Source organism: Gossypium hirsutum, chromosome A12 (assembly GCF_007990345.1).
Source record: "Gossypium hirsutum isolate 1008001.06 chromosome A12, Gossypium_hirsutum_v2.1, whole genome shotgun sequence".
Classification (NCBI taxonomy): domain Eukaryota; kingdom Viridiplantae; phylum Streptophyta; class Magnoliopsida; order Malvales; family Malvaceae; genus Gossypium; species Gossypium hirsutum.
In genome coordinates, this window is record NC_053435.1 from 94,868,546 (window position 1) to 94,894,187 (window position 25,642).

Here is a 25,642-nt window from a genome sequence, read left to right on the forward strand (position 1 = left end):
ATCATCTTATTGTACAGGATTCAGATGATGTTCTCGTTTGTTTCTATTGAAAATAGACTCATTCAGGATTTTAAAAATATAACTTTAAGGACCTAATTATTTTTCTCCAATTTTTTATTATTTTCCAAAGTCATAACAGGGGAACCCAAAATCATTTTGACCTTGTCTCACTAAATTTATTATATCTCACAATTCACAATTTCATTGCTTACACCATTTCTTCTATAAGAAACTAGACTCAATAATATTTAATTCTATATTTTTTTCATCCTCTAATTCAATTTTCAAAATTTATGGTGATTTTTCAAAATTAGCCTACTGCTACTGTCCAAAACTATTTTAGTGCAAGATATTTATTTACCATGTTTATAACACCCTTATTTTCTTTCTCTACACTATTTCTCATTACTTTATCTTATTTTCTCTTCACTAACATATCAAGAACATGAGACCATATATAATAAAACTCTACATTAACATCAATTCCATGTTTTTTCAATAATATTAATCTTAAAAATGTATTGAAATCTTGATGTTCTTACCTTGTTCCATTGATTTCAATCTTTAACTTGATTTTCTCTCTCCTTTGGCTTCCTGGCTTCATTTTCTTGAATCCAACTTGATATTCTAACTTCCCATAGTCTCCTTAACATTTTTCTCTCTTGGTAGCCATGGAAATTCTTTTGATTTTTGGGTGAAAATGGTGAATTTTTTGTAGAATGACCAAATTGTAAAGAAAGTAAAAATTTCTTTCTTTCTCTCTTCCTCTCAGGTTAGTGCATGGAAAAGATGATGGATGGTGTATGTTTGTATTTTTTTTCCACACACACACACATATATATGACTAAATAAAATAATAAAATAATAAAATATCTTATTAAAATATTAAATAAATAATAATTATCTAATTAAATATTATAAAATATCACGAACATCATCATTACTTTCTAGATTTCTCTCTCTTTCAATTGACCATTTTTCCCTTTGTGATCTTTTAAAATTTTATTCTTGAGTTATCACTTAATTTGGTAAAATTATAATTTAATCCCTCATAATTCTTCACCTATTCAATTTGGTCCTAATTCATCAATTTTCCTTGGTTTCTAGATCATTCCACCCTTAAAATATTTGGACTATTAGTCTTTCAACTTTTGAGTATTTACTCTTACGCCACAAAAATTTTTTTACTTTTACAATTTAGTCCTTTATTGAATCAATATGTCATAATATACTTCCCAGTGACATAACTCAATTTTCCTCTTCTTGTCACTTTATTTCCTTATTTTACTATATTAAGGATAATATCTTATTGTAGAAATTTTTAGGGTGTTACAAAAAGGATCACAAAGATACAACTGCAAAGTCTTAATAGTAAGAGGTTGTTCACACAGCAGCAAACCTGGTAGAAGGGGAAAGTCCAAAGGGAGACCTGCCAAAGATGAATGTGCTTTTTGTCGTGAGAAAGAGCATTGGAAAAAGAATTGTCCTAAGTTACAAAAAGGCAAAGCTATTTCTAATGCATGTGTAGCGGAGCATGATAAGGAGTCAGACTTTAGCTTCGTTGGCATGGCGATGCCATGTCATACAGATGAGTGGATTTTGGATTCAGGATGTACTTACCATATGTGTCCTAATAAGGACTTGTTTTCTAGTCTTAAAGAACTAGAAGGTAGAGTTATTTTTATGGGCAATGACAGCGCTTGTAAGACAATGGGAGTAGGTACAATCCAATTGAAGAATCACGACGGCTCAATCCAAGTCTTGACAAATGTTCGCTACATACCTAGCTTGAAGAAAAATCTCATTTCATTAGGGGTCCTAGAATCTAAAGGGCTCACAATCATTTTGAGAGATGGATTACTAAAGGTAATAGATGGGGTATTGACGGTGATGAAAGGTACAAGAAGGAATAACATGTACTATTCAAAATGAAAGTACAGTTATTGGCTCAACATCAACAGTTTCTGCGAAAGATGCAGATTCAGAGGCTACTAGGTTATGGCATATGCGATTGGGACATGCTGGTGAAAAAACTTTGCAGAATTTGGCGAAGCAAAGCTTGTTGAAAGGTGAAAATTCTTGCAAATTGGAATTCTGTGAACATTGTGTTCTGGGAAAGCAGATGAGGGTAAAATTTGGTTCAGCAATTCACAATACGAAAGGAATTTTAGACTATGTTCACAGTGATGTGTGGGGACCTACCAAAGTGGCTTCTTTGCGAGGTATGCATTATTTTGTTACTTTTGTTGATGATTATTCAAGAAGTATGGGTGTATCTAATGAAAAGAAAAAGTAAAGTTTTGGATGCATTTCTAAAATGGAAGAAGATGGTGGAGACTCAGACTGGTCGAAAGGTCAAACAACTTCTATCAGATAATGGTACGGAGTACAAGAATGATCCATTTCTACAAGTATGTCAAGATAAGGGCATTGTGCGACACTTCACTGTTCGGGATACACCACAGCAGAATGGGGTGGCAGAACATATGAATCGGACTATACTGGAGAAAGTTCGATGTATGTTGTCCAATGCTGGATTGGGCAAGAAATTTTGGGCTGAGGCAGTTACATATGCATGCCATCTAATTAATCGTTTGCCATTAACTGCAATAAATGGAAAAAAAATCCTATGGAGATGTGGACTGGTAAATCTGCTACTGATTCTGATTCTTTACATGTTTGTGGTTCCACTGCATATTATCATGTAAAATAATCTAAGTTAGACCCAAGAGCAAAGAAAGCATTATTCTTGGGTATAACTGGTGGAGTAAAATGATATCATCTCTGATGTCCTGATACAAGGAAGATTGTTTTCAGTAGAAATGTGACTTTTGATGAATCAACCATAATGAAGAACAATGATTCATAAAAGAAGGATGACAAAATCAGTAGTACTTTGCAGCAGGTGGAGCTTGAAAAGGGTAACGATGATCCAGCTAATATTGAAGGAACAAATGATAAAGAAGTTTCAATTCAAGAACTTCTACAGCAACAAGATTCAATTGCATATAGAAAATCAAGAAGAGAGATTCGTATGCCTGCTCACTTTGATGACATGGTAGCCTATACACTTACAATTGCAGATGATGATGTTCCTTCTACTTACACAGAAGCAAGAAGTAACCCTGATGGTGTAAAGTGGAAGCAAGCTATGAATGAAGAAATGCACTCTCTTCATAAAAATAGGACTTGGGAGTTGGTGACACTGCCCAAAGGAAAGAAGGAAATTGGATGTAAATGGGTATATGCAAATAAGGAAGGATTTCCTGGTAAAAATGAAATTCGATACAAGGCTAGATTGGCAGCAAAGGGTTACGCTCAGAAAGAAGGAATAGACTACAATGAAGTGTTTTCTCTAGTTGTGAAGCATTCCTCTATTCGAATTTTGCTAGCTTTGGTTGCGCAATATGATCTTGAACTAGTTCAGTTCGATGTGAAGACCATGTTTTTACACGGTGATTTGGAAGAGGAAATCTATATGACTCAGCCAGATGGATTCAAGGTTGCTGATAAAGAAAATTGGTTCGCAAACTGACAAAGTCACTTTATGGATTGAAACAATCTTCGAGACAGTGGTACAAGCAATTTGATCAGTTCATGAAAGGGTAAAGGTACACAAGAAGTAAATTTGATCATTGCGTGTATTTTCAAAAGCTACAAGAAGGAATTTTCATATACTTTCTTTTATATATTGACGATATGTTGATAGCATCTAAGAGTAAAGTTGAAATTGAGAGATTGAAGACTCAATTCAACCTTGAGTTTGAGATGAAAGATCTACGTGAAGCTAAGAAGATTCTTGGCATAGAAATATGCAGAGATAAAGCTCATGGCAGAGTAGTTTGTCTCAGAAGCAATTTAGTTTGTCTCAGAAGCAATATTTGAAGAAAGTACTACAGCGGTTTGGCATGAACGAGCAGACAAAACCTGTAAGTACCCCGTTGGCTTCTTATTTCAAGCTTTCTGCACAACTATCTCCTTCAACGAATACGGAACAAGAATACATGTTACAAGTTCTGTATTCTAATACAGTAGGTAGCTTGATGTATACAATGGTGTGTTCAAGACCCGACATTTCATAGGCAGTTAGTATAGTGAGCAGGTATATGCATAATCTTGGAAAAAGACATTGGCAAGCAGTGAAATGGATTCTACGGTATATTCAGAAGACCATGGATGTTGGATTACTGTTCAAGTAGGATACTACACTTGGTAAAGGTGTTATTGGGTATGTTGATTCTGACTATGCCAGTGATTTGGATAAACGAAGATCAACCACCGGTTATGTATTTACACTTGCTGGAGGACCAATAAGTTGGAAGTCTACACTGCAGTCTACAGTGGCATTAACAGAGGCTGTAAAGGAAGTTATTTGGTTACAAGGTATGGTTAAAACCTTGGGATTGGTTCAGGAGCATATTAATGTGTATTGTGATAGTCAAAGTGCTATTCATTTAGCAAAGAATCAAGCCTATCATACATGTACAAAGCATATCGACGTACGATTCCATTTTGTATTAGAAATTATTGATGAGGGGAAAATTCATCTTCAGAAGATTAAGACTGTAGATAATCCCGCAGATATGATGACCAAGGTGGTAACAACAACCATGTTCGAACATTATTTGAACTTGATCAATATCCTGCAAGTTTAACAGTTGAAAAAGGCACTATCAAGTATTGTTGACAAAGGCAGAAAGAATTGAGTGAAGATAAGATTATCCTAATCAAATCTTCAAGGTGGAGATTATCGGCAATCATCCATACTTTGGAAAGACAAAGATATGGGTATCAAAATGTTGGCACTAGAAATCTGATATTTAAGGCACCAAGAGTGGGATTGAGATTTGGTATGAGATAATTGCAAATTTTGGTCCCTAATTGTATAGTGACTTTGCTAGTTGATCCCTGAACCTCCACTATAAATAGGCTTAACCATTTTTCATTTTTTCATTAACCCACATTTGCCATTCTTTACTTAAGACATTTTTCTCTCTCTTTGTAAATCTTCACTTGTATTTTGGAGTGAAATATATTTGGTAGTGCCTGAGGACATAGGCAAAATTTACTGAACCTCGTTAAAATTCTAGTGTTCTTTATTGTATTATTTTGTATATTTTGTGAGTGTGATTGTAGTGATTTATTGTGCTATTAAATTACAAAAGAGTGATATTCTAGCTAGGAAAGACCTAATACTTAAGCGATCCTTGTGATCCACCTCTCTTTCCTAGAAATTGAACTTAGTGTGATTTTTTAGTACAATAATTTTACTCGTTTACACTCTTCTGCACAACACGACTCCCAAACCTATTTCCTGAATTTTTGTAGACTGAAAATGATTTTAATAAATCTAGCATTTTATTAAAATGGCAAAGCCTTGAAGTGATCAAATCACACCTAATTAAAAAAATTGGTGACTCCATTTTCGTTTTTTAAAATAAAAAGTGGATTTAAAAAAAAAAGATTCGAGACACATATTTCTTAAAGTAATTTGCCTTTTCAAACATTTAAATTTTTAAAACATTCGATTTTCTTATGAAGTATACTTCCTAAAGTAACTCGCCTTTCAAATACCTTGATCCCATTGGAGACTTAACTTATTCACATGATCATCCATAAAACATTGCATGCGTGAAGGGCTAACAAATATAAGGGCTCGCGGAAAGGTTATTTGACAGCAATAACTTAAAAAGAAACTAAGGAAACATTACAATATTATTTCAAAGGGCAAGTAGTACAAAATGGAACACCCTATGATTAATTCTACATCCACCACATCAATGAAACTGTCAACAAGAGAAATAATAGCAGAATCTATATCCTTATCACCAGTAGGAGCAATCTCCTCTATAAATTCATCTCTTGTAAGTGCCTCGGCATCTTCGACGGAGTGAACCTCAACATTTGCGGCTTAAGGAGTGGCAGAGAGCAACATTTATGCCTTTCTTTGTAATTTTTTGGATTGATTAAATAAATAAAAATTTCTTCATAATTATTTAATATTCTTTGTATGTTTACCCTTAATAGTTTTGTAAATAAAGCAACTGAACAAATGATTAATATTAGGGCTATTATGTCATTTATAAGTTCATTTGGAGAGATAGCTTATTTTGACTATCAAAGTTTGATTAACTCCTAAAAATAGTGATATAGATGTGATTGTTTAGACGGGCAATAAATCGAATAATATCTAAGATGAATTTATCTTAGACTTATTTGTGAATTTATTCACGTGTGACGTTCATGGTGTGACTTACTTAAATCTTGATCAAGTGAATGGTTATATGTGTATAACTCATGTACTTTAATATATTGGAAACATGTATTCTCATGATAGTAGGTTAAAAGTTGGGATATTTGGTACATGAACTAATATGGCTTCACTAACAATAGTGGAATAATAGTTGCCTAAAAGAGTAAATGGTATCCTCTCATTTATATTGAGTGAATTATAAAAATGAAATATGACCACGAGTTATTTCTTTGGGACAAATGACTAGTAATTATTAGTATAAGTAATATTTTTTTCCTCATGGAAGATACAGTTGTAACCATAAGATAAATATGGATTGTTTTAGGTGAACATATTTAACCTAAAAGATTATGGATATCTCAAGAGTATAACACACAAGTTATAATATCACTGAATAAAAGCTTAACATAAGTAGCTTTTATAATGATATATAATGAGGAGATTAGTCGTGGTACTTTTAATGGATTAACTCTATGGTTACATAACTTTGTAATTAATAGATGAAAAGTTAGAACTTAAACACAAATTTTTATGTTTCAATTATTTATGTCTGATTGGTTTCTTTGCTAGTTTAATATAACTTTAAATAAATCACATAATAAAAAGGGTAAATGAATGGATAGGAACAACGAATGAAAAATAGATTGCATATATTACTATCCACAATAAATACATTTTCTCCGTAAAACAAAAGATGACTTAGGATTAATTTACTTTTTTGGATTTGTATTTAACTGGATGAATAAATTAAATAATCAACTCCAAAAGTGAAATTAAATTATGCGATCATTGTAATTTAATTTTATTTAAATAATTAAATAAGCTTGCACACAAATTATAATACGATAAAATTATCATGATTTTAACAAAATTGTAATTATATTGTGTAACTTATTTAATTAGTATTAATTAAATAAAATTAATCAATCCTTTTTTATAATTAATTAACTCATTTAAAATTAGGGTAAAGTACAAATTGTTCCTAACCTTTGATTAAAATTACATTTCAGACACCCAACTTTCAAAAGTTACATAATTGTCACTAAAGTTATCAAAATGCTACTTTTTTCACTTATATATTAACTTTCGTTAAGAGGGTGATGGGACATGCTAATTTAAAGGATTAATAATCAATTTAACCCCTAAACTATAACTAAAATATCAATTTGATACTTTTAAAAATTTTCTTAATAATAATTCTAGAAATTTAAAGGGTAAACTATTACATTGTGACCCAAGTTTTAACACATTCCTATTTTGGTTACCATTCTTTCTTTCTTTTTTAATTTAGCCACCCTGTTAGATTAATTGTCATTTTTAGTCACTCCACCATTAAAATGCCTTGGTCACTAACCCAAATGTTGACATAGCAGTCTTTCAATTGGTATGATAACAAATTTAACAAATTTAGCCCTTAACACTTTATACATTCTGTCAATTTGTTCCTAATTTCTAAAAAGTTCAATAAATTTAATGCTCAAATTTTGTCAATTTAGTCCAAATTCAAAAAATTTATAATTTTAAAAACATGAAAGTATATAAATTTTATTATAAAATGACATAAAAATATAAATTATTAAAATATATATAACTACATAAAGACTTAAATATGAATTTGGTTGAGGGATTCAAATCAATATTTCTTATATTTTAATAAAAAATTTTAGAGATTCAACAAAATTTAACCTTCAATTTCTCTTGAATTTTTTGAATCAAAATTTCTTTTTTTCTTTAAACCCCACTGAACTAAACAAGTCCTTTGAATTAATTTTTTGAATCAATCACAACCAAATCCAACTAGCATCATGATCAACAGTTGGTTGATGGATTCAAATAAAAAAGCCTTTACTTATAGAAACATCTCTGACTCCATTTCTGCGGCAAAGTGCAAGGCTTTGAGGGATTTAAATGCTTAAGGCTAAGCGGTACTTCATTGATCGATTTTTTCTCATTAAAAGAATAAGCGAAACTCAGTTTGGGTGTGTCTATAAAAGAAAAAGAAAAAAAAACGACTTTGGGTGTGGATTTAATGGTGAGTGCTCAATGATGAAGTGATTATGTAGTTTCAATCTAGTAAAGTTGGGTATGGATTAGGTATGGTATTTGAGATTGTGAGGTTTGAGTGGAAGTATGAGAACAATAGGAAGCATGAAGATGAATGAGGAAGGAGATGAAAGGATGAATTTTGTTTTGTAAAGTTTCTCTCTTTTGAACTTTTTTTTTACTTTTTTAATTGCACTGTTGTGCGGTTGCATATATAAAAAGTAAGCATTTTGTGGGTTCTTCATGATTTTAAATTATAACTAAGAAAACTTATTTTGATTTGGGGTTTTGATTGATTTTTTTGAATGTTATATATTTTTTAATATTTTATTTATAAATTTTTAGAATTTGGACTAAATTATCAAAATGTGCAAACATTAATGGTTAAATTTATTGAATTTTTAGAATTAGGACCAAATAGCAATTAAGCCTTTATGTAAATTTATATTTTTAAAAATGTTTTATATTTTTATATCCTTTTATAATAAATTTTATATATTTTTTCAAGTTCTTAAAATCATAATTTTTTAAATTCAGACTAAATTGAAAAAATATGCAAACATTGAGGGTTAAGTTTATTGGTTTTTTTTCTAGAATTAGGACCAACCTGACAAAATATGTAAAGTGTTAAGGGCTAAAATTATTTTTATACCAATCAAAAGGCCACCACGTTAGTATTTCGTTCAGGGACCAAGGCATTTTAATGGTGGAATGACTAAAAATGACAATTAATCTAGTGGAAGTAACTAAATTAACAAAAAAAAAATTGGTGACCAAAAAAGTATTAAAACTTGGGTGACTATTTGGATAGTTTACCCTTTAAATTTTTAGGATTATTATTAAAAAATTAAAAGCATCAAATTAATATTTGGTTATAGTCAAGGGCTAAATTAGTTATTAACCCTTTAAATTAATGTGTCATATCACTCTCTTAACAGAAGATGGATGGGTGCCAATAATGCAACATTTCAAAAACTTTAGTGACAATTATATAATTTTTAAAAGTTGAGTGAGTGAAATATAATTTTAATAAAAGGTTAGGGACAATTGATGTAGTTTACACTTGAAATTAAAACTTAGAAAAGAGGCCCAATAGAGCCGCAGTATTGCTGTTTAAAACTAAGAAAAAGAAGCCCAATAGCCGAGCTGTTGATGTTTAAAACCCATTTTGGTTGGCGATAAATATACCTTGGGGACTCAACTGAATCGCCTCCAATCCAAAACCCTAAACCAACACCAGAGGCGGCTCCAAAATGGTTCAGCGGCTCACTTACCGCACGCGTCACAGCTACGCCACCAAGTCCAACCAACACCACGTCGTCAAAACCCCAGGTATCTTCTTCCATCTCTCTCTCCAAAACCCAGATTCGTAAATATATTTTTATTCATTTGAATCAATGGGACGATTGTTTATGATCGATGGTGCATTGGCATGGCGGTGGTTTCCTCTTTTGCTTTTGCTGCTATAGGAGGGAAGCTGGTTTATCAAACGACAAAGAAGAGAGCTAGTGGACCTAAATGTCCTGTTACCGGCAAGAGAATTCAAGGAGTATGCCTTTTTTCCCTTAAATATTTTGATGGAATTTATTGAATGACTGTTGAATTATTTATAAGGAAGTGGTTTATTGTTTATGATTTTAGGGAGCTGAGATGTGATTCATTGGAGATTTTGATTCATTCTTTTTAGGTTTCTGTGAAGTTTTGATCTTGAGATGTTTTAGACTTAATGTTATGGTAATTTCAACTTATATACACGTTTAGGGTCATTTTGATCATTAGCGTTATTTAAATTTATATTGTTTCATGGCTTTTCAATTGAAGTACAATGTGGGAATACGGAGAAAGAAAACTGGGTATTTCAGTTTGACTATAGTATTATAGTTTTCTCAGTTGAACTTAAATAAGCCTATAATATTTTGCAGATTCCTCATTTGAGGCCTGCTGAGTATAAGAGGTCTAGATTGCCTAGAAACCGTAGGTCCGTGAACCGTGCTTATGGTGGAGTTCTATCTGGAAGTGCTGTTCGAGAAAGGTTTGTTCATCAACATTTGAGACTTTCTATGTCATGTTGCATTCATGTATTTAGCGGTTCAAGACTTGTTTTGTTGATTGGGGATTATTGCAGGATCATAAGGGCCTTCTTGGTGGAAGAGCAAAAGATCGTGAAGAAGGTACTGAAGATTCAGAAGACAAAGGAAAAGCAATCATCCAAGTGAGAGCTAGGATTTGCTAATGGATTGATACTGAATCTTGGAATAGTAGTTTGAGGGGATTTAAGATTTGGATTTATGTTTTTAAATTTGTTATGAATCATGTTCTACTTTTTCATTTTGTCGACAAATCAACTTTCATGTCAAAATTTTGTTTTTGGAACACTCACTTTGTTTGCTCTTCTCCAAATTTGGTATTTCCACTGAAATGTGCAATGTTGCCTGGTTATGCGATTGCCCCCACATTATTTATTTCACCATTTGAGAAAAGTCCATGCTGGCTGGCATTGAGTTTTTTTAGATGTTCTGAGCTGAGCAGTTCTCAATTGTTTCTGAATTAAAATTTTGCTTCTGGACGACTCTGACTGAGTCTGATGTTACTGAGTCAAGTAATATGGCAATTTAAATTTACTAAACAATTCTTTAATGAATAAATAAACATCTTTAAATAAGATAGTTTAACTACTCTATTAGAAAAAAGTATTTGATACATATGGTTTTCTTTGCTTTTGTTAGTCCTTAAAAACTATTATTTGCATTGTTCATTGGATTTTAATCTCTGAAATGTTCTTGACTTTAACACCTACATGTTATCATATAAATTTCGCATGAAAACAACAGATTAAGATAATAATGGTTAAATTCGAATTAAAAGTTAATATATCTCCTCTCAAAATAAGTATATGAATTATAGAATAAAATCCCTCAGTTCTACTACTAGCATTTAAACAACTTTGTGTGGATATGAACTCCCAGTTTCTCTCTTATCCATTGAGATGAAGAGCTGGCTGAAGCTGTTCCTGAAAAGCTTATAGGCTTAAGTGAGCGTGAGTCGTGACTAATAGATCATTATTACTTCTCTATATAAAAAAAAAGGAAGTTTGAAGCTTAGATCCTAAGAATATAGGAATATACAAATCACAAAAGCAGTGTGGTTCACTGATGGGTAAAAAAGAAGGAATAATACTGGTGGTACATTTTACGTAATAAAAGGAAAGGGATGCTCACGGTATAACTAATTAATTATAACTAATTAATCGTCTTTGAACTCTTTCGTTGGCCGTGCTTCGAAGCCCCCTTCTGCTCTCTTCTCGAGTGAATAAGGCATGTACGTTCCCAGAATTCTATCCCACATGACGAAGAACGGTTGCGAGAAATTGTATTTGGTCCCATAAAGCTGATGGTGAATATCATGATATGCAGAATTGTTTCTAAAGAAAATATGAAAGGGGTTTCCAGGAAGCATCAATCCGCAATGGTCATCGACTGTTTTGATGGTGGCAAAAGAGAAGAAAAAGATAGAAGTTCGTGGAGACATGCCAGAGAGGAGAAATGATAAGGCACCGCCTACTGTGTCACCAAGAAGCCCCTCCACTGGATGATTGTACAAAGCTCCAAATGCATAAGGAACAACAAGCCGATGATGCAGAGAGTGCACGTGCCGATATAAGAACTTGTTCTCGTGCATGTATCTATGCAGAAAATACTGCCACGTATCCAGAACCACCATTGCTGTGACAAATTGTCTAACTAGAGTAATAAAGGAAGATGACTGTTGTGCAGATGCCCCAGCATCGCTCCCTGACAACTGCAAAATGCAATGTTTGGTAAAATTAAATACAGTACAGACAATTTGACAACTGAAAAAGGAATGGAATCTTAGGTTCAATTAACAAAAACCAAAAGTGGAGTAAAGATAACAAAGGAAAATAATAACAGTTAACCAACAAGCTAGAAATCACAAACACAAACCATAACAAAGCATACTTCCACATTTATTCTGCCTACCTCATAACTATTAAAGAATAAATTGAAGATGGATTAGTCAGTAGATATGCAAAAGAGAAGTACATACTAAAACGGTAAGATTATAGCTGAAAGTTCATAATTACAAAGACAATTCAATGCTATGATTGACTTGGAGCAAGCATATAACTAAAACGTGTGCTCAATCTTTCTAAGTTTTTCCATATAATTGGAGAACCAGACTTACATACACGTCCAAAAATGTGTTATAAACGTGTAGCTAAGGGAAAACAAATGAGTCGAAACACCATAGATTCAATGTAACAAGGCTACTAGATGGGCTACGGAGACAGGACATGTGCAGTTGAGTATAGATAAATAAGTACTTGCTGTCCTATTTATAATAATGAGTGGATCAAAAGAAATCAAGTTGAAATCATGGCTGATTAGAGTATCCATCCAACCTCTGTAAGTCAGCCTGGACAAATATATTGCATCCAAATAATTAACTCCAAACACTTGCTTGTATCCTTGCAAAGTAATCAAGGGTAAGAATTTCGAATCATGCCTAGAGAATTTAGCAAAATCTTATGGACTAAGTTACTTTCTGAGTAAACCAAGTGACAGTCTAATTCTAAGAACGAATAGCAGTACGATTAAAAAAAAAAAGGAAAAGGAAAGGCCCTAGCTATGAATACTGTCAGAAACGCTTCTCTAGTAAAGGAAATTAAAAAGGAGCTAAAATTCAATGAAACCCAGCACCAAAAACCATAAGATAATCCGAAAATCAAAAAAGTAAAACAAGATCGCAACCATAAGAAGAAGAAAAAATCAGCTATAATTAGAAAATATAGTGAAAAATAAATCAATCGTCAAAGAAAGATAAATAATTTTAATTTTAGGAAGGAATTACCGTGAACAAAAGGATGGCGACAACAGCCTGAACAGATTGTTGCAAAAGAACGCCTTTAACGACAGTTTGTTTGGAGACCAAATTCTTCTCATCCTCATCCGCTTTCGAATGCAATCTATAATTTTCAAAAGACCCTAAACACACATATATTCCTGAATAAATCCAGTAAACAACAATCGGAACAACAGTCCCCAATAGCTCATCGGATATAGCAAAACCCATCTCCTCTTGCTAAACAAACTTCAAATAAAACCACATCAAATTTTGAAGAGGAATAATAATAACTTTGTAAAAAATAAGGAAAAAAGAAAAGCACAGACGACTTTGGGAATTTTCTGGTCTGTACTCTGCCGTCTGTCCCTTATAGGCTTAAACGAGAATAATGGTCAAAAGCGGCGTTTTTCATAAATAAAATAATAACAATGATTAAGAAAAGTCTAAGAGTATAGGAAACAACTACTAATAAAAAAAAGTGAAGAAAGAAAATTCAAACATCTTATTTAGGGTTGGAATGAAAGTGAAACTTCTAAATCGACCAGAATTGGGGAAAGAAAAAGAACCGACATGTGCATTGGAATAAAGAAAATATCATCTGAAATTATAATTTGATACATGCGGCTCCATCATGAGAAATATTTAGGATATCGAATTAGTGATCGGACGGAGGCCAACTAATTGATTTAATACGTGCGGTTAGGCCCCATTTTGTCTCTTGCTATTGATCTGGAAAAATAGAATCCCTACCCAATTCTATAGGAATGGGCCTTTTTTAAAAATTTTGGATCCAAGTAATTTATTTTTAATATTTCAAGGTCTTGTTTGGTAGAAATGAATAAGAAAATCGAATATTAAATCGAGCCATAGTTTTCGATTTCAGTTTAATTCATAATTATTTAAATACTGAAATTTTTTATTTAATTTTTAATTAAATTTTAAGTATTATATAAAAATTATTGAAAAACAGGTAAATTTTAATTCAATTACTTTTAGGCTTCACTATGTTATTTTTATCTAATCTGATACCTGTATGTAATAAAAAACCACACACGTAACCAGAGTTTTGGAAGAAAAAAGAATTAACTCTTTTTTAATTATATAATTGTTTTTTATATTATTTTAATTAAGATTTCTGATTTGGTAGCACAAGATTTTATAAATAAAAGCGAAATGGTACACTCCAAGATAATGCAAAACATAAAATGCATACTGGAAACCAACTTCTTTATGTAATCGAATACGACATCGTTTTGGCTAGAAAAAACCAAGGGCCTTTCCAAAACCTAGAGAGTAGTACCTTAAAAAGATAATGGAGAAACCAATAAACATTCAAGTTAATTGCTATTTTGATGTAGTTGTTGATGGTTCTTCACTCTCACTTCCATGAACAAGCTGGTAATGATTGAATCAAGTCAATATCAGAATCATAATTAGTGCTTCTATTATATTATTTATATACCATAACAATTACTAGAGGATGAGTTAAAAACATACCAAGGAACCGATTTGCTCGTAGGCTTCCATTACTTTTGGATCTTCTTCATCTTCATACCCCACTTGTAATATTCTCGGTCCATTGACAGACCACAACGCCCTTCGACCCGCTTCCTGGAGAGATGAACAAAAAATCTTGTGATGCATGCAAGCAATACCTTTCACAGAGATGAATACAAATTCGTATAAAGTGAAAAATCCTAATGTAGAAGATGCATTAAGGAAACCAAGGTAACCCGGACTGAAGTTTTGAATTTTAATAAACTGAAAAAGTCCATGCATTTCGAAAGCATCTAAGTTGATTTCCTAGCTTAGTTTAGTTCCATGAGAAATGATCCTCAAGTTTAGTCTAAAAGTGAGTGATGCACTTTCAACTAAATCCATGATTGAAATTTTAATGATCTTAAATTTAGTATGAAGGTAAATAAAAACCAATTAGAAAGAAAAAATTGATTTGAACAGATATTAACACTGGATTTAGTTGAAAGTGTACTGATCACTCCCAGATTAAGTGGTGGAAATTTCCGGTGCTTTTTCCAAGTAGTAGAGATGATCATTCCCTAGTTTTATAGCACCATCTGCAATAGTGCATTGCTAATATATATAAGGGAAACATAAGAGTCAATATCTTCTGAGGACTTTAATACCATTCCTTGTCGTTTATAAATACAATGAAAAACAATAACTCATGTCACAACTTTCATAGATGGGAACTGAAGAACAATCCCCAGAAAATCTTAGAAGAAAAACTAAGAACTTTCCACAGTCCTCTTCCAAAATTTCAGCTAATAGTTTTGTGGGTGCACAAGAAAGCTCAGCAATTTCTTAAAAGGAAGTAGAATATGTTTAATGGGTTTAACAGTGTGCTACACTTAGATAGGAACAAAAGAAATATCACCAATTTTCACCTGTAAAGCAATCAGGTAAATAGCCTCCAATGCTTGAACACGAATCTCAGGATCCTTAACAGGTTCACGGTCAATGGAGAGTGCACTTCCAAGTTCAAGTGGCATTTTTGATGTGTCTTGTTCACCATATATCTGGGCAGAGGCCAAGAGACAAATGAGGAAAAAAATTCAAGCCATGAGCTTTTGCTGGATATATAAACAAGAAACTGATGAAACAAATGTGACACATCAAGCAATGCTGCCACAAGACATTCAAATCAAACTAAGAAATCTCTCTTCAGAGCTGACCAAAGTTACCTTGTTTCCAGCAACTGGGAGAAGCAGAGCTGGCCAAAGAAACTCTGATATCAAGAGCAAATTCTGTAGTTGATTCTCTGCTTCAAAGCAGCAGTTCCTAATAGTTCCAGAAACCTGTAACCATGAAAACAACCCGCTGATCTCTGGAGAAGCTAAGTTAATAGGTCTAGTCAAGTACAAATTGGTTTTATTTGAATAAGCTTTGCCCCTAAGTTTGATTAGAGTAAGCTTTTATTTACAATACATTGTTGAAAAGAAGCTATTCACAAGCTTAATCAAACTCTCAAATTAGTATTGTTGAAAAGAAGCTATTCACAAGCTTAATCAAACTCTCAAACTAGTCAATTTATCTACCCACCAAACTCTGAACAAGTCTACTATTGAACATTGATCGTCAGCTATGAGGTATCAGCTCTTTCAGTTTCTTCTTACAACAAATTTCTAGCTCATTAAGCTCTTCTAATGCAAATCTCAAATTAATCTTGGGTTATATTATAGACAGGCTATCTTATGGAAAGCCTTCCGTTAGCTCCCCTAAAACGGTTATTCTTATCAAAGACATCTGCGAGAAAAAATGCAGTAATCATTCTGGGGCTGATAAATAACCATGGGAAAACTTTGGCCAAAAAGAAAAACTGTGACCAAGCAGATGTTGTCTCATTAACATGTAATAGGCCGTTAATGAACCAGCTTTTTCTGAGACAGTCCTAACTTGGCAACAGCAGCAAATTCTCTAAAGGACCTTACATGTTTATAGCAATAATGCAATGAAGCAAAATGATCGAATCACTGGATCCTAGAAAAGGCTATAAATATTTCAATGCAACTTCAAAGACTTTCCACAAGGTTAGAAAGAGTTTCCAAGATTTCTGGGTCAAGCGTAATTGCCATAAAGGACAAGAAGAAGAAAACTAAAAGAAGATTAATATTCCATAAAATGAGTAATACTGAAGAAACTTACTGCTTCATTAATCAATTTTACATACCCCTTTTTTTCTCAATAGACTAGAAGAATCAAACTGTCTAATAATCTGCTTTAACAAGCCACGCTTGGGATCCAATAACATTTTCCGCCCCTCCTCTTTCTTTGAGATGTTTACAAGTATGGAACCAACATGATCAAAAGGGTCATCTTGTAAAGGTGTAACAGAAGAATGTGAGGCTAACATTTGAAGGATAAACAGACAATACAAGTGTACAAGGCTATAAATGAATTGAAGTAAAAAAAAAAAGATGTAAAACACACCACTGGTTTCACTGGATCTACAGAATGATCTTACAAGCTTCATTACATAAAGTCCTTGCATCTTATCATCTCCAATCTAAAAAGCACAAAAGGTCATGTGATAAGTAAATGAAGTTTCCCAAAGATAAGGCAGAAAAAGAGCCATAATAAGAAGCTAGATATAGACATACAACATTCAATATAAATCTTGCAATAGTTAAAATGAAAAAATGACCTTTTTCCCAATATTTGTATGGATTTCATAAAATAGTAGTAATAGTCATAGGTAATAAAAATAAAGCACCTGAAGCAAGGAAGAAATACCATCATCCAACTGTGTTAGATTAACCAGGAGCATAACCAGCAATCGAGTAATACTAGAGCCTGGCTTATGCAACATATCCATGGCTATTTTAATCAACCCCATTTCAACCATCTTAGCAGCCAGTCCTGCATTTTGGGACAGATTTACAAGAGCTTCAGCAGCTGGTTCTGAAACTTCCTGCAACATTTATCTATGAGAGAACCACCCCATACAATGAAATGTGCTTGAAATCGAAAGATAGGTGCTTGTGTTAATTGATTCAAACATTTTCACTAAAATCAGTTAATGAAAAGCACTAAGGATTAGCAAAAGAAAGTTTCTCTGTAAAAACATAAACACCTTATCATCACTCAAAAGCCTAGATAACGATGGAAGCACAGTGTTGGCATAGTTTGAAAGAGAGTGCAAGCCGTCCTCAGAGCCTGTTAAATCACGCACAATATCAACAGCAGCCTTCTTCACCTACACATATAACATCAACAAATACCAATACAAGTAATTCAACTGAGCTTGAAACAGCAACAACCCTGAATAGAGAAACTTCTATACAAGTATATTTAAGGTTCAACGACTTGAATTCTACAAGTTGTAAAAGGAAGAACTAAAGCTGGGAATTAAATGGGGTTTTCTTGTATGAAGATGAAATGACCCAAAAATAAATTGTTTAGCTTAGTTCGAGTGCTTGTAAGTAGCTAAATATAGAGTAGAAGTTGAAAACTTGTTAAAACAATTTTTAAAAAGATAAAAACCAGTTTCGAGAATTTTACATCAATTTGTGGCGAATTATAAGAAGCAAAATAGATGATCACAATGAATACAGGAAACTTACAGGAGGAGAGGGGGCAGAGAGGAAGCCTATTAGCTCTTCCAGTTCAGTCGCCATTATCGTTCTTCTGTTGATGCTGGCGACGGCGAAGCAGCGAACAATTCGTAAATAAGTGTCCTCCAAATATGATTCAAAACGACTTCGTTCCAGATTTTAATATCTTAGGTTAAATTTTACAGTTCATCCCTGCATTTCACGTTTTGTATAATTTTAGTCTTCTACTTTTATTTGATCAAAATGGTCCTTGACTTTTTGGTTTGTTAAAATTTAGTCTAGCTGTTAATATTTTTTGACATGTTCTTTTATTTATATTTATTGACATGAAAAAATCCTCTACCCCTTCCTCATTTTATAAAGCTGTTTTTTTTTTTCATGAAAATTGTCTTTCCCCTTTGTTTAGATTGACATTATGAGAATCTTGGAAGCAACTACATTGGCGAAACATGAGCAAGCCTCCACTCACCCAAACAATTAACAGTTTTTCTTTTCTTTTCTTTTTTAATTCACTCAAAGAAAATTGTTTTTATTTTAATCAGATTCTTTTGATCTTAGCGATCAAAAGTGACAACAATTAATCCGTTAATCCTACTTGATGATTTACATGTTACAGAATCATCACACTTTCAGCTTCCTGTTTGTTCTCAAATATTGCATTGATTACATACAATATCAGCTCTGAAATAGTTATAATCACCATGTTCAGTAAACACATTCATTCAACAATAACTTAACCTGATTTGGTCTCATCAAAGATATTTCTTTTTACTTTTGCACAAAAAAATCATTTATGAATTCAATGCAAAACAATGGTACAATTTCAAACAATTTGATGTAGTAAACCTTTGCACAAAAATATCATCTATGAATTCAATGCAAAATGATCCTTGTCCTACAATCATCAAACGATTAGAGTTAAGAAAATGAAAAAAAAAATAAAGGCTTCATCTTGAAATCCTTTTAACATATCGATGAACATTGCAAGTGGTAAACCTTTTTGTTTTAAGCCAGATATGGGGGCACTTGACAAACTCTGATGTATATTTCACCATTAATCCTTTTTTATTCTTCAAGCTTTTAACCTTGTTTTTCTAGTTTTTCTTTTTTGCTGGTTTCATTGAAAGTAGAAGAAAAAAGATACCAACATCAACAACAAATGAGTGTTGGTTTAGAAAATAATGTCAAGACAAACTCCACTCCATCCTTAAGTAATTAAATTGATGGCACCTACCCGGTGTAAGGGCGAGGATTTGTATCTATAATTTACTTTTTTTTCACTATTTATTGTATATTTTTACCCTTCTACTAAAAAATAAATTAATTAATTTTTTAGTTAATTTTTTTATTCAATGATGATATGGAACATTAATTTAAATAGTTAATTATTAATTTGATCCCTAAACTATAACTAAAATATCATTTTATTTTTTAATTTTTTTTCTTAATAATTTTAAATTTTTAAAAAATATTAAAATAAATATAAATTATTAAAAATATGTTAAAAACTCAACAAATTTAACCCTCAATTTTACAAAATTTGTCATTTTAAAATATTCAATAAATATGACCCTCAATATTTACAAAATCTATCAATTTAGCCCTAACTATAAAAATTAAAAAATATATTAAAAAAAAAAGCCCTTTATAACCCATTGGCTAACCTATATAATATACTAAAATAGGAAAAAGATTACACTCTTTCAAGTCACTTGCAAAAGAATTGAGATAAAACTTAAAAAAAATTTAAGGTAAACTACACCAATTGTCCCTAAGCTCTGTTTAAAATTACATTTCGGTCACAAACTTTCAAAAGTTATATAATAGTCACTAATGTTATTCAATTGTTACATTTTGGTCATTTGTTCGTTAACTACCTTAAAAGGATGACATGGCATGTTAATTTAAATAGTTAATTTCTAATTTAGCCCTTAAACTATTGGTAAAATTTTAGTTTGATACTTTAAAAAAAATTAACCATAATTCTATAAAAAAATTAAAAAAAATCTTAAAAATTATAGTCAAAATATTTTTAAAAAGTATTAAAACCATTTTTTAAAAATCTGCTATCAATTTTATTTTTTGTTATCATTTTTCCTTAAGAAATCAAAGTCAAATTTTCATTAAGACAAATTCAAACCCAGAATTATTAAAGCCAAAACTTACATTCAAACAAGCTCTTTTTTGGTGAATCATTGTGTTTTTGTTTTTATTTTTGAAAAATTGTGCTCTCTTTCAATAATGGGAAAACAATTCCATGGAAGTTAGGATGGGACCTATAACACTCCTAACCCGTATCCGTCGCCGGATTAGGGTCACGAGGTATTACTGAACAAAAGCACAGTTTCGACCATTCACACATTAACACAAGTCATGTTCATATATATAAAGCATATATCTAATTAAATATTAAGCATGATTTTATTAATCATAATACATATACAAATCATATATTTAACACTTTAATGGTATTCGAATACCTAATAAAAATCAAACATTTTATTTCATATTTCTTTACATGCACATATTAAATCAAATAAAACAATTCACATGGCACTTTGTCCATTAGCATATACAGCATTAACAACTTCACCAAATGATCATATATATTTTATTAAACAATAGAAACCTTATGCACATTTAACCAAATCAAATTTGGACCATTTTCGAAACATTTATACTTAAACATATCAAGCCTAATTCACATACTAAAAATTATACCCAAATCATTTATATAGAGCACAAATAATGACTTAGAGTGCGCTCAATACACATGCTAATTATCATGCCTAAAATGCATATACACAACCAAAATATTTATTTTATATTCGATCATTCAGTTTATCTTTCGTATAACATTTAAATTATATATATTCTTTGCCATTCTAAACTATTCTAAATAGTCAAATACTAAAGCAGAACATACAACTACTTATCTTCATAACACATTACGCATCAAACATTATATAAGCAATTCAACCCTTCACGGAGAATCACCAGAAATCATGACATAGGCATATATTTTTATTTACCTATCATCAACTGAATATAAAAGGTCATCAATTGCCAATTCTAAACCAATATGTATACAAATTATACATTAAAATAAGGGTCAATAATAAACCTCAACCAAAACAAATCGATCAACCATGTTTACTTCACTTAAACCAAATTCGTATATCCAAACACCACCTTCATATATGCCATGAAATAATATATATCAAACCGATACATCATATACTTAGATATATAAGTTCAAGTGCCAAATCATCAATCAAACATATTCATTACCTAAATTCAACATTTAACCGAATATACTTGTCAACCGAATTAAACTATTACTATCAATACAAATCATAACCGAACCATTTTAACCAAGAGTAACATAACAAGCATAATTCATACCTATGTATATACCATGGCCGATTCGTTCAAACCACATCCAAAATCACCAACCATTTTCAAAACATATAACACATATATATTGACTAAAGTTTCATATACTCACATAACATATTAGCCATTTTCGCATGGCTTAATATATACATACTTCAAACTTAACCAAATACAACCTAGCTTATACATGCCATAGGTTCAAGTTTAAACTTATAAAATACCAAAAATAGTCGATAGTGTATGGACTTTGCTGATGATCCTCGAGCTCGTAACTAATCTCCAAAATCTATAAAACAGAGCCAAACATAAACACACACAATAAGCTATCATAGCTTAGTAAGTCATAAGCAAATAAAAAATTCAATGGCATAATTAACTTATTTAAACCAAACCAAATTATACTATCATAATCACATTATATCTCAAGCTTACAATTTCATGTATAACATATACTTTAACATATAAACTTATTCATGGCCGAATGTACACACACACACACACACACACACATATATATATATGTATATTAACAAGTATCTTTCAATTTCAAAGCCAAAATATAATTTCATAATCAAATATATTTACACTTATATACATATACTTGTGAATCAAAATATAACATCACTTGCATATACATAGCATATGGCCGAATATAACACAAATGCACATATGTTCAATTAGTAACTTGTATAATTTGTATCACATATCAAATAGCCAACTTACCTTATTTTCAAATGGGTAATCAACTAACTCATACATGATTGTTTTAGCTCATTTTACACCTTCGATCACAACTTATCACTTCCCGTTGAACCATTCGGAATTGAATAGGATACTCGGATAATCACATATATCATACAATGCCAACGTCCCAGACGTAGTCTTACATGCTATCTCATATCGATGCCACTATCCCAGATAGGGTCTTACACGAATCAAATATGATGACGATGTCCCAGACATGGTCTTACACGTAACCACATATATCGATACCAACGTCCCAGACGTGGTTTTACAAGAAAACACATATCGGAAATCCTATGTCATGACATATGTATCCTCACTATTCCTAAGGTTTTTACGGGGCTTTCAGACGTCGTAACTCAGTCGAAACGAATTCGTAAACATAGCTCCCAAGCTTACTTACATTCGGCTAACACATATATATTTCCACATAGTTCATTTCAGCATATAAAATTCATATTTTTTTAAAATTAACAATATCTATTTGCTTATAAACTTACATCGGATGATGAAAATCGGAACGGAACTGCGAATCGACAACTTTAATTTTCCCCCGATCCAAATTCGATTTCTTTGGTTCTTGATCTAAACATATTCAAATTAAACTCATTCAAGCATATTTTCACTCATTTTAGTCCAAAAACACGTAAATGGGCAAATTACCATTTTACCCCTAACATTTACACTTTTTACAATTTAGTCCCTATTGTACAAAACACAAAATATGAAAAATTTCAATATATCATGCTTAGGCTGAATATTCATCTTCCTCATACAAGTCCAAAAATTTCATTTCTTTCACATTTTAGTCCTCAATTTATCATTTTTACAAATTAGCCTTAATTACTCAAAATCATCAAAAATTCAAATACAAAACATGTTAATCTATCACATATCTTTTAATTTCCATCATCAAACAACAAATATCACAAGGTTTCAACAATGAAAAAATACAAAATCATCATCAAATTCAAAAATTGAGACATGGGCTTGATAGATAACATAGCAACAATCTCAAAAACGTAAAAATTATCAAAAACCGAGTTAAAACTCACCTTGAATCAAACTTACTAATGGCTAAATACCCCAAACTTTTGTTTCTTTTCTTTCTTTTTAATTTTGGAAAGAACAAAGTATTATGAAAGCTTATTTTAATTTTTTTATGTTTTATTATAACATATGTTATTTCATAAATTACCATATTAACCTTTAAACATAAATATAAAATGTAACGCCCCAATTTTCAGGAAATCTGTGAATGTTGGCATAGGTTTAATTATGTTAGTGGGCCTCTAGAAGGCCCAAGCTTAAGATAGAACCCGACAATTTTAGTTAATTTTTGTTCCATAAGAAAAAGGGGGTGAAATTATGAAATAGAACCTATATGAAAATGTTTGAAAATGCTATAGGCTAAATTGAAGTGGCCAAATAAATAGGAGTGCAAAATAGGAGGATTTGCATGACAAACCTCCCATTTTACATGAAGTGGCCAGCCATCATGTTGTTGTAGACAATATGAGCACTTGATATCCATAATTCATGGTACAAATCGATAATGGGTTAGGTAAATGTTCCATGATAATGGATTAGGTAAATGTTCCATGATAATGGGTTAGGTAAATGTTCCATGATAATGGGTTAGGTAAATGTTCCATGATAATGGGTTAGTAAATGTTCCATGATGGGCATTTCATATCTTTTGTATTAAAGAATTAAATGGATGAAATATGAAATTTTATTAAAAAAAAAAGGGTGAAAAGAACAAAGTTTTGTCCGTCTTTGTTCATCATAGCCTAAAGTTAGAGAAGAGAAAGGAGAGGAGAAAGCTCTTGAATGTTCGGTCACTTAGGGAAGAAAATTGAAGGTAAGTTTTGGTACCTTGCTTCTATTTTGAGGTTCATGAGTTCTTCTTGATTCTACCTTAACTCTTGAAGCATATTTTGGTTTTTAGTTGTGTTGTGAGCATTTAGTCGTGAATTAAAATGAAGGAAATGGTTGTTGTTTTATGTTCTTTTGATGAAAAATGGAAGATAGGTGAAGTTGAGCCAAACAAATGAGCATGCATGTGCCTTAGATGCTAAAGGGAAAATCGGCTAACATGTTGTGCTTTAAAATGATGAAATGGAGATTATACTTAAGTAAAATCATAGATATGTGATGATTGATTGGTGTTATACATGTTTAAATAACATGCATGCAAGGTATGTGTGAAAGAGTGATTTGGTAATAAATCTGCTTGGGACAGCAGCAGTAACGTGACTTTGTAAAATCACCATAAATTGTGGGAGATGAATTAGAAGCTGAATAAATTATGTAATTAAAGATTATTGAGCCTAGTTTCTAATGAAATAAACAAGAACATATTTTGAATTCTTTACAATGAGAAATTTGATTCGTAATGAACAGTGTTCAGATTAGTCAAACAGTGAAACATTGGAAACTTTGAGAAAAAACTGGTATTGATTGGCTAAACCAAAAATTCTGAAAATTTTATGGATAGAAGATATATGAGTCTATTTTCAGGGAAAATTAATGGAACTTGATTTGGAGTTTCGTAGCTCCAGTTATAAATGATTTAGTGACTGTTGCTCAGGAAGACAGCTTGCAGTGAAATTATGATTATGTGGTAAACATTGACAAAAATTTGTTAATGAGTTGCTTATTGATTTCTTATAAGCTTACTATGATCTGTAGGTGTGGTTGGCCGAATATTGTATGGGGTTAATACGTATTTTGTATTTGAATAGTTAGATTAACGTGTTAGTAATCCAATTGTAGGCGGTTCGTGTGTGGATCTCGTCAGCATATCGTCGCAAACAGGTGTGTAACTAACACCCTCTTTCTTAGTCTGGATCGGCAAAAGTCGAAAAGCCGAAATGCTAAAAACCGGTATTTTGTAGATTTGCGAGTGTGCGAATGCTCGTGAGGTAAATCGATTAATGTTTTTGGTAAGCTGCAATGTTTGGACTGCAAAGTGCATGATTTCTGTGCCCTCGATATTTTTGGGCTTAATGGGCCAAAATTGGAATGATGGGCCAATGGGCCCAATTCGGTAAGAACCCTCGGTAGTGATTCTGTTACTACGTGAAAGGTAGGAATATGCATGAAAAACCCTAAAATAGATAAATTACTGAAATACCTTTAAAAGTGAAAATTTTACAGCTTTACCCCTAGGAGATAAATTACCGAAATACCCCTAGGGTTAAATTGACCTAAATGCATGTTTGACTGTTGTTATTCACTGCATGCCATGTTGTTATTATCTGATGCA

The 25,642-nt window shown here is 31.9% G+C and overlaps 3 protein-coding genes across 3 annotated transcripts; 1 reads left to right on the top strand and 2 right to left on the bottom strand.

Moving 5' to 3' along the window:
* The first annotated feature begins 9,396 nt into the window (after positions 1-9,396).
* Positions 9,397-10,671, top strand: LOC107920201 (60S ribosomal protein L34). The gene is made up of 4 exons (XM_016849770.2): positions 9,397-9,628; positions 9,766-9,845; positions 10,219-10,328; positions 10,422-10,671. Exons 1-4 carry the CDS (start codon positions 9,550-9,552, stop codon positions 10,510-10,512), a joined length of 360 nt encoding a protein of 119 aa, XP_016705259.1. The 5' UTR covers positions 9,397-9,549; the 3' UTR covers positions 10,513-10,671.
* A 670-nt stretch (positions 10,672-11,341) lies between these two features.
* On the bottom strand, positions 11,342-13,814 carry LOC107920200 (sphinganine C4-monooxygenase 1). The gene is made up of 2 exons (XM_016849768.2): positions 13,166-13,814; positions 11,342-12,094 (listed from the first exon to the last, which is right to left on the bottom strand). Exons 1-2 carry the CDS (start codon positions 13,385-13,387, stop codon positions 11,540-11,542), a joined length of 777 nt encoding a protein of 258 aa, XP_016705257.1. The 5' UTR covers positions 13,388-13,814; the 3' UTR covers positions 11,342-11,539.
* A 534-nt stretch (positions 13,815-14,348) lies between these two features.
* LOC107918595 (protein HGH1 homolog) lies at positions 14,349-18,377 on the bottom strand. Its single transcript, XM_016848185.1, has 9 exons — positions 18,241-18,377; positions 17,751-17,873; positions 17,391-17,588; positions 17,108-17,183; positions 16,848-16,993; positions 15,862-15,975; positions 15,565-15,696; positions 14,657-14,770; positions 14,349-14,554 (listed from the first exon to the last, which is right to left on the bottom strand). The coding sequence occupies exons 1-9, from the start codon at positions 18,292-18,294 to the stop codon at positions 14,504-14,506; spliced, it is 1,008 nt and encodes a 335-aa protein (XP_016703674.1). The 5' UTR covers positions 18,295-18,377; the 3' UTR covers positions 14,349-14,503.
* Between the last annotated feature and the right edge of the window lie 7,265 nt (positions 18,378-25,642).

Bases quoted from the DNA above. Each gene is read 5' to 3' on its own strand.
- LOC107918595 (XM_016848185.1), bottom strand. From the start codon at position 18,294: ATGGCGACTGAACTGGAAGAGCTAATAGGCTTCCTCTCTGCCCCCTCT. The intron at 17,874-18,240 runs GTAAGTTTCCTG...TTATATGTGTAG, and splicing joins TCTCTGCCCCCTCTCCTCCT to GTGAAGAAGGCTGCTGTTGA. The intron at 15,697-15,861 runs GTAACTTTGGTC...GCCTCTGCCCAG, and splicing joins TCCCAGTTGCTGGAAACAAG to ATATATGGTGAACAAGACAC.
- LOC107920200 (XM_016849768.2), bottom strand. From the start codon at position 13,387: ATGGGTTTTGCTATATCCGATGAGCTATTGGGGACTGTTGTTCCGATT. The intron at 12,095-13,165 runs GTAATTCCTTCC...TGCATTTTGCAG, and splicing joins TCGCCATCCTTTTGTTCACG to TTGTCAGGGAGCGATGCTGG.
- LOC107920201 (XM_016849770.2), top strand. From the start codon at position 9,550: ATGGTTCAGCGGCTCACTTACCGCACGCGTCACAGCTACGCCACCAAG. The intron at 9,629-9,765 runs GTATCTTCTTCC...TTGCTGCTATAG, and splicing joins CCACGTCGTCAAAACCCCAG to GAGGGAAGCTGGTTTATCAA. The intron at 10,329-10,421 runs GTTTGTTCATCA...GGATTATTGCAG, and splicing joins GGAAGTGCTGTTCGAGAAAG to GATCATAAGGGCCTTCTTGG.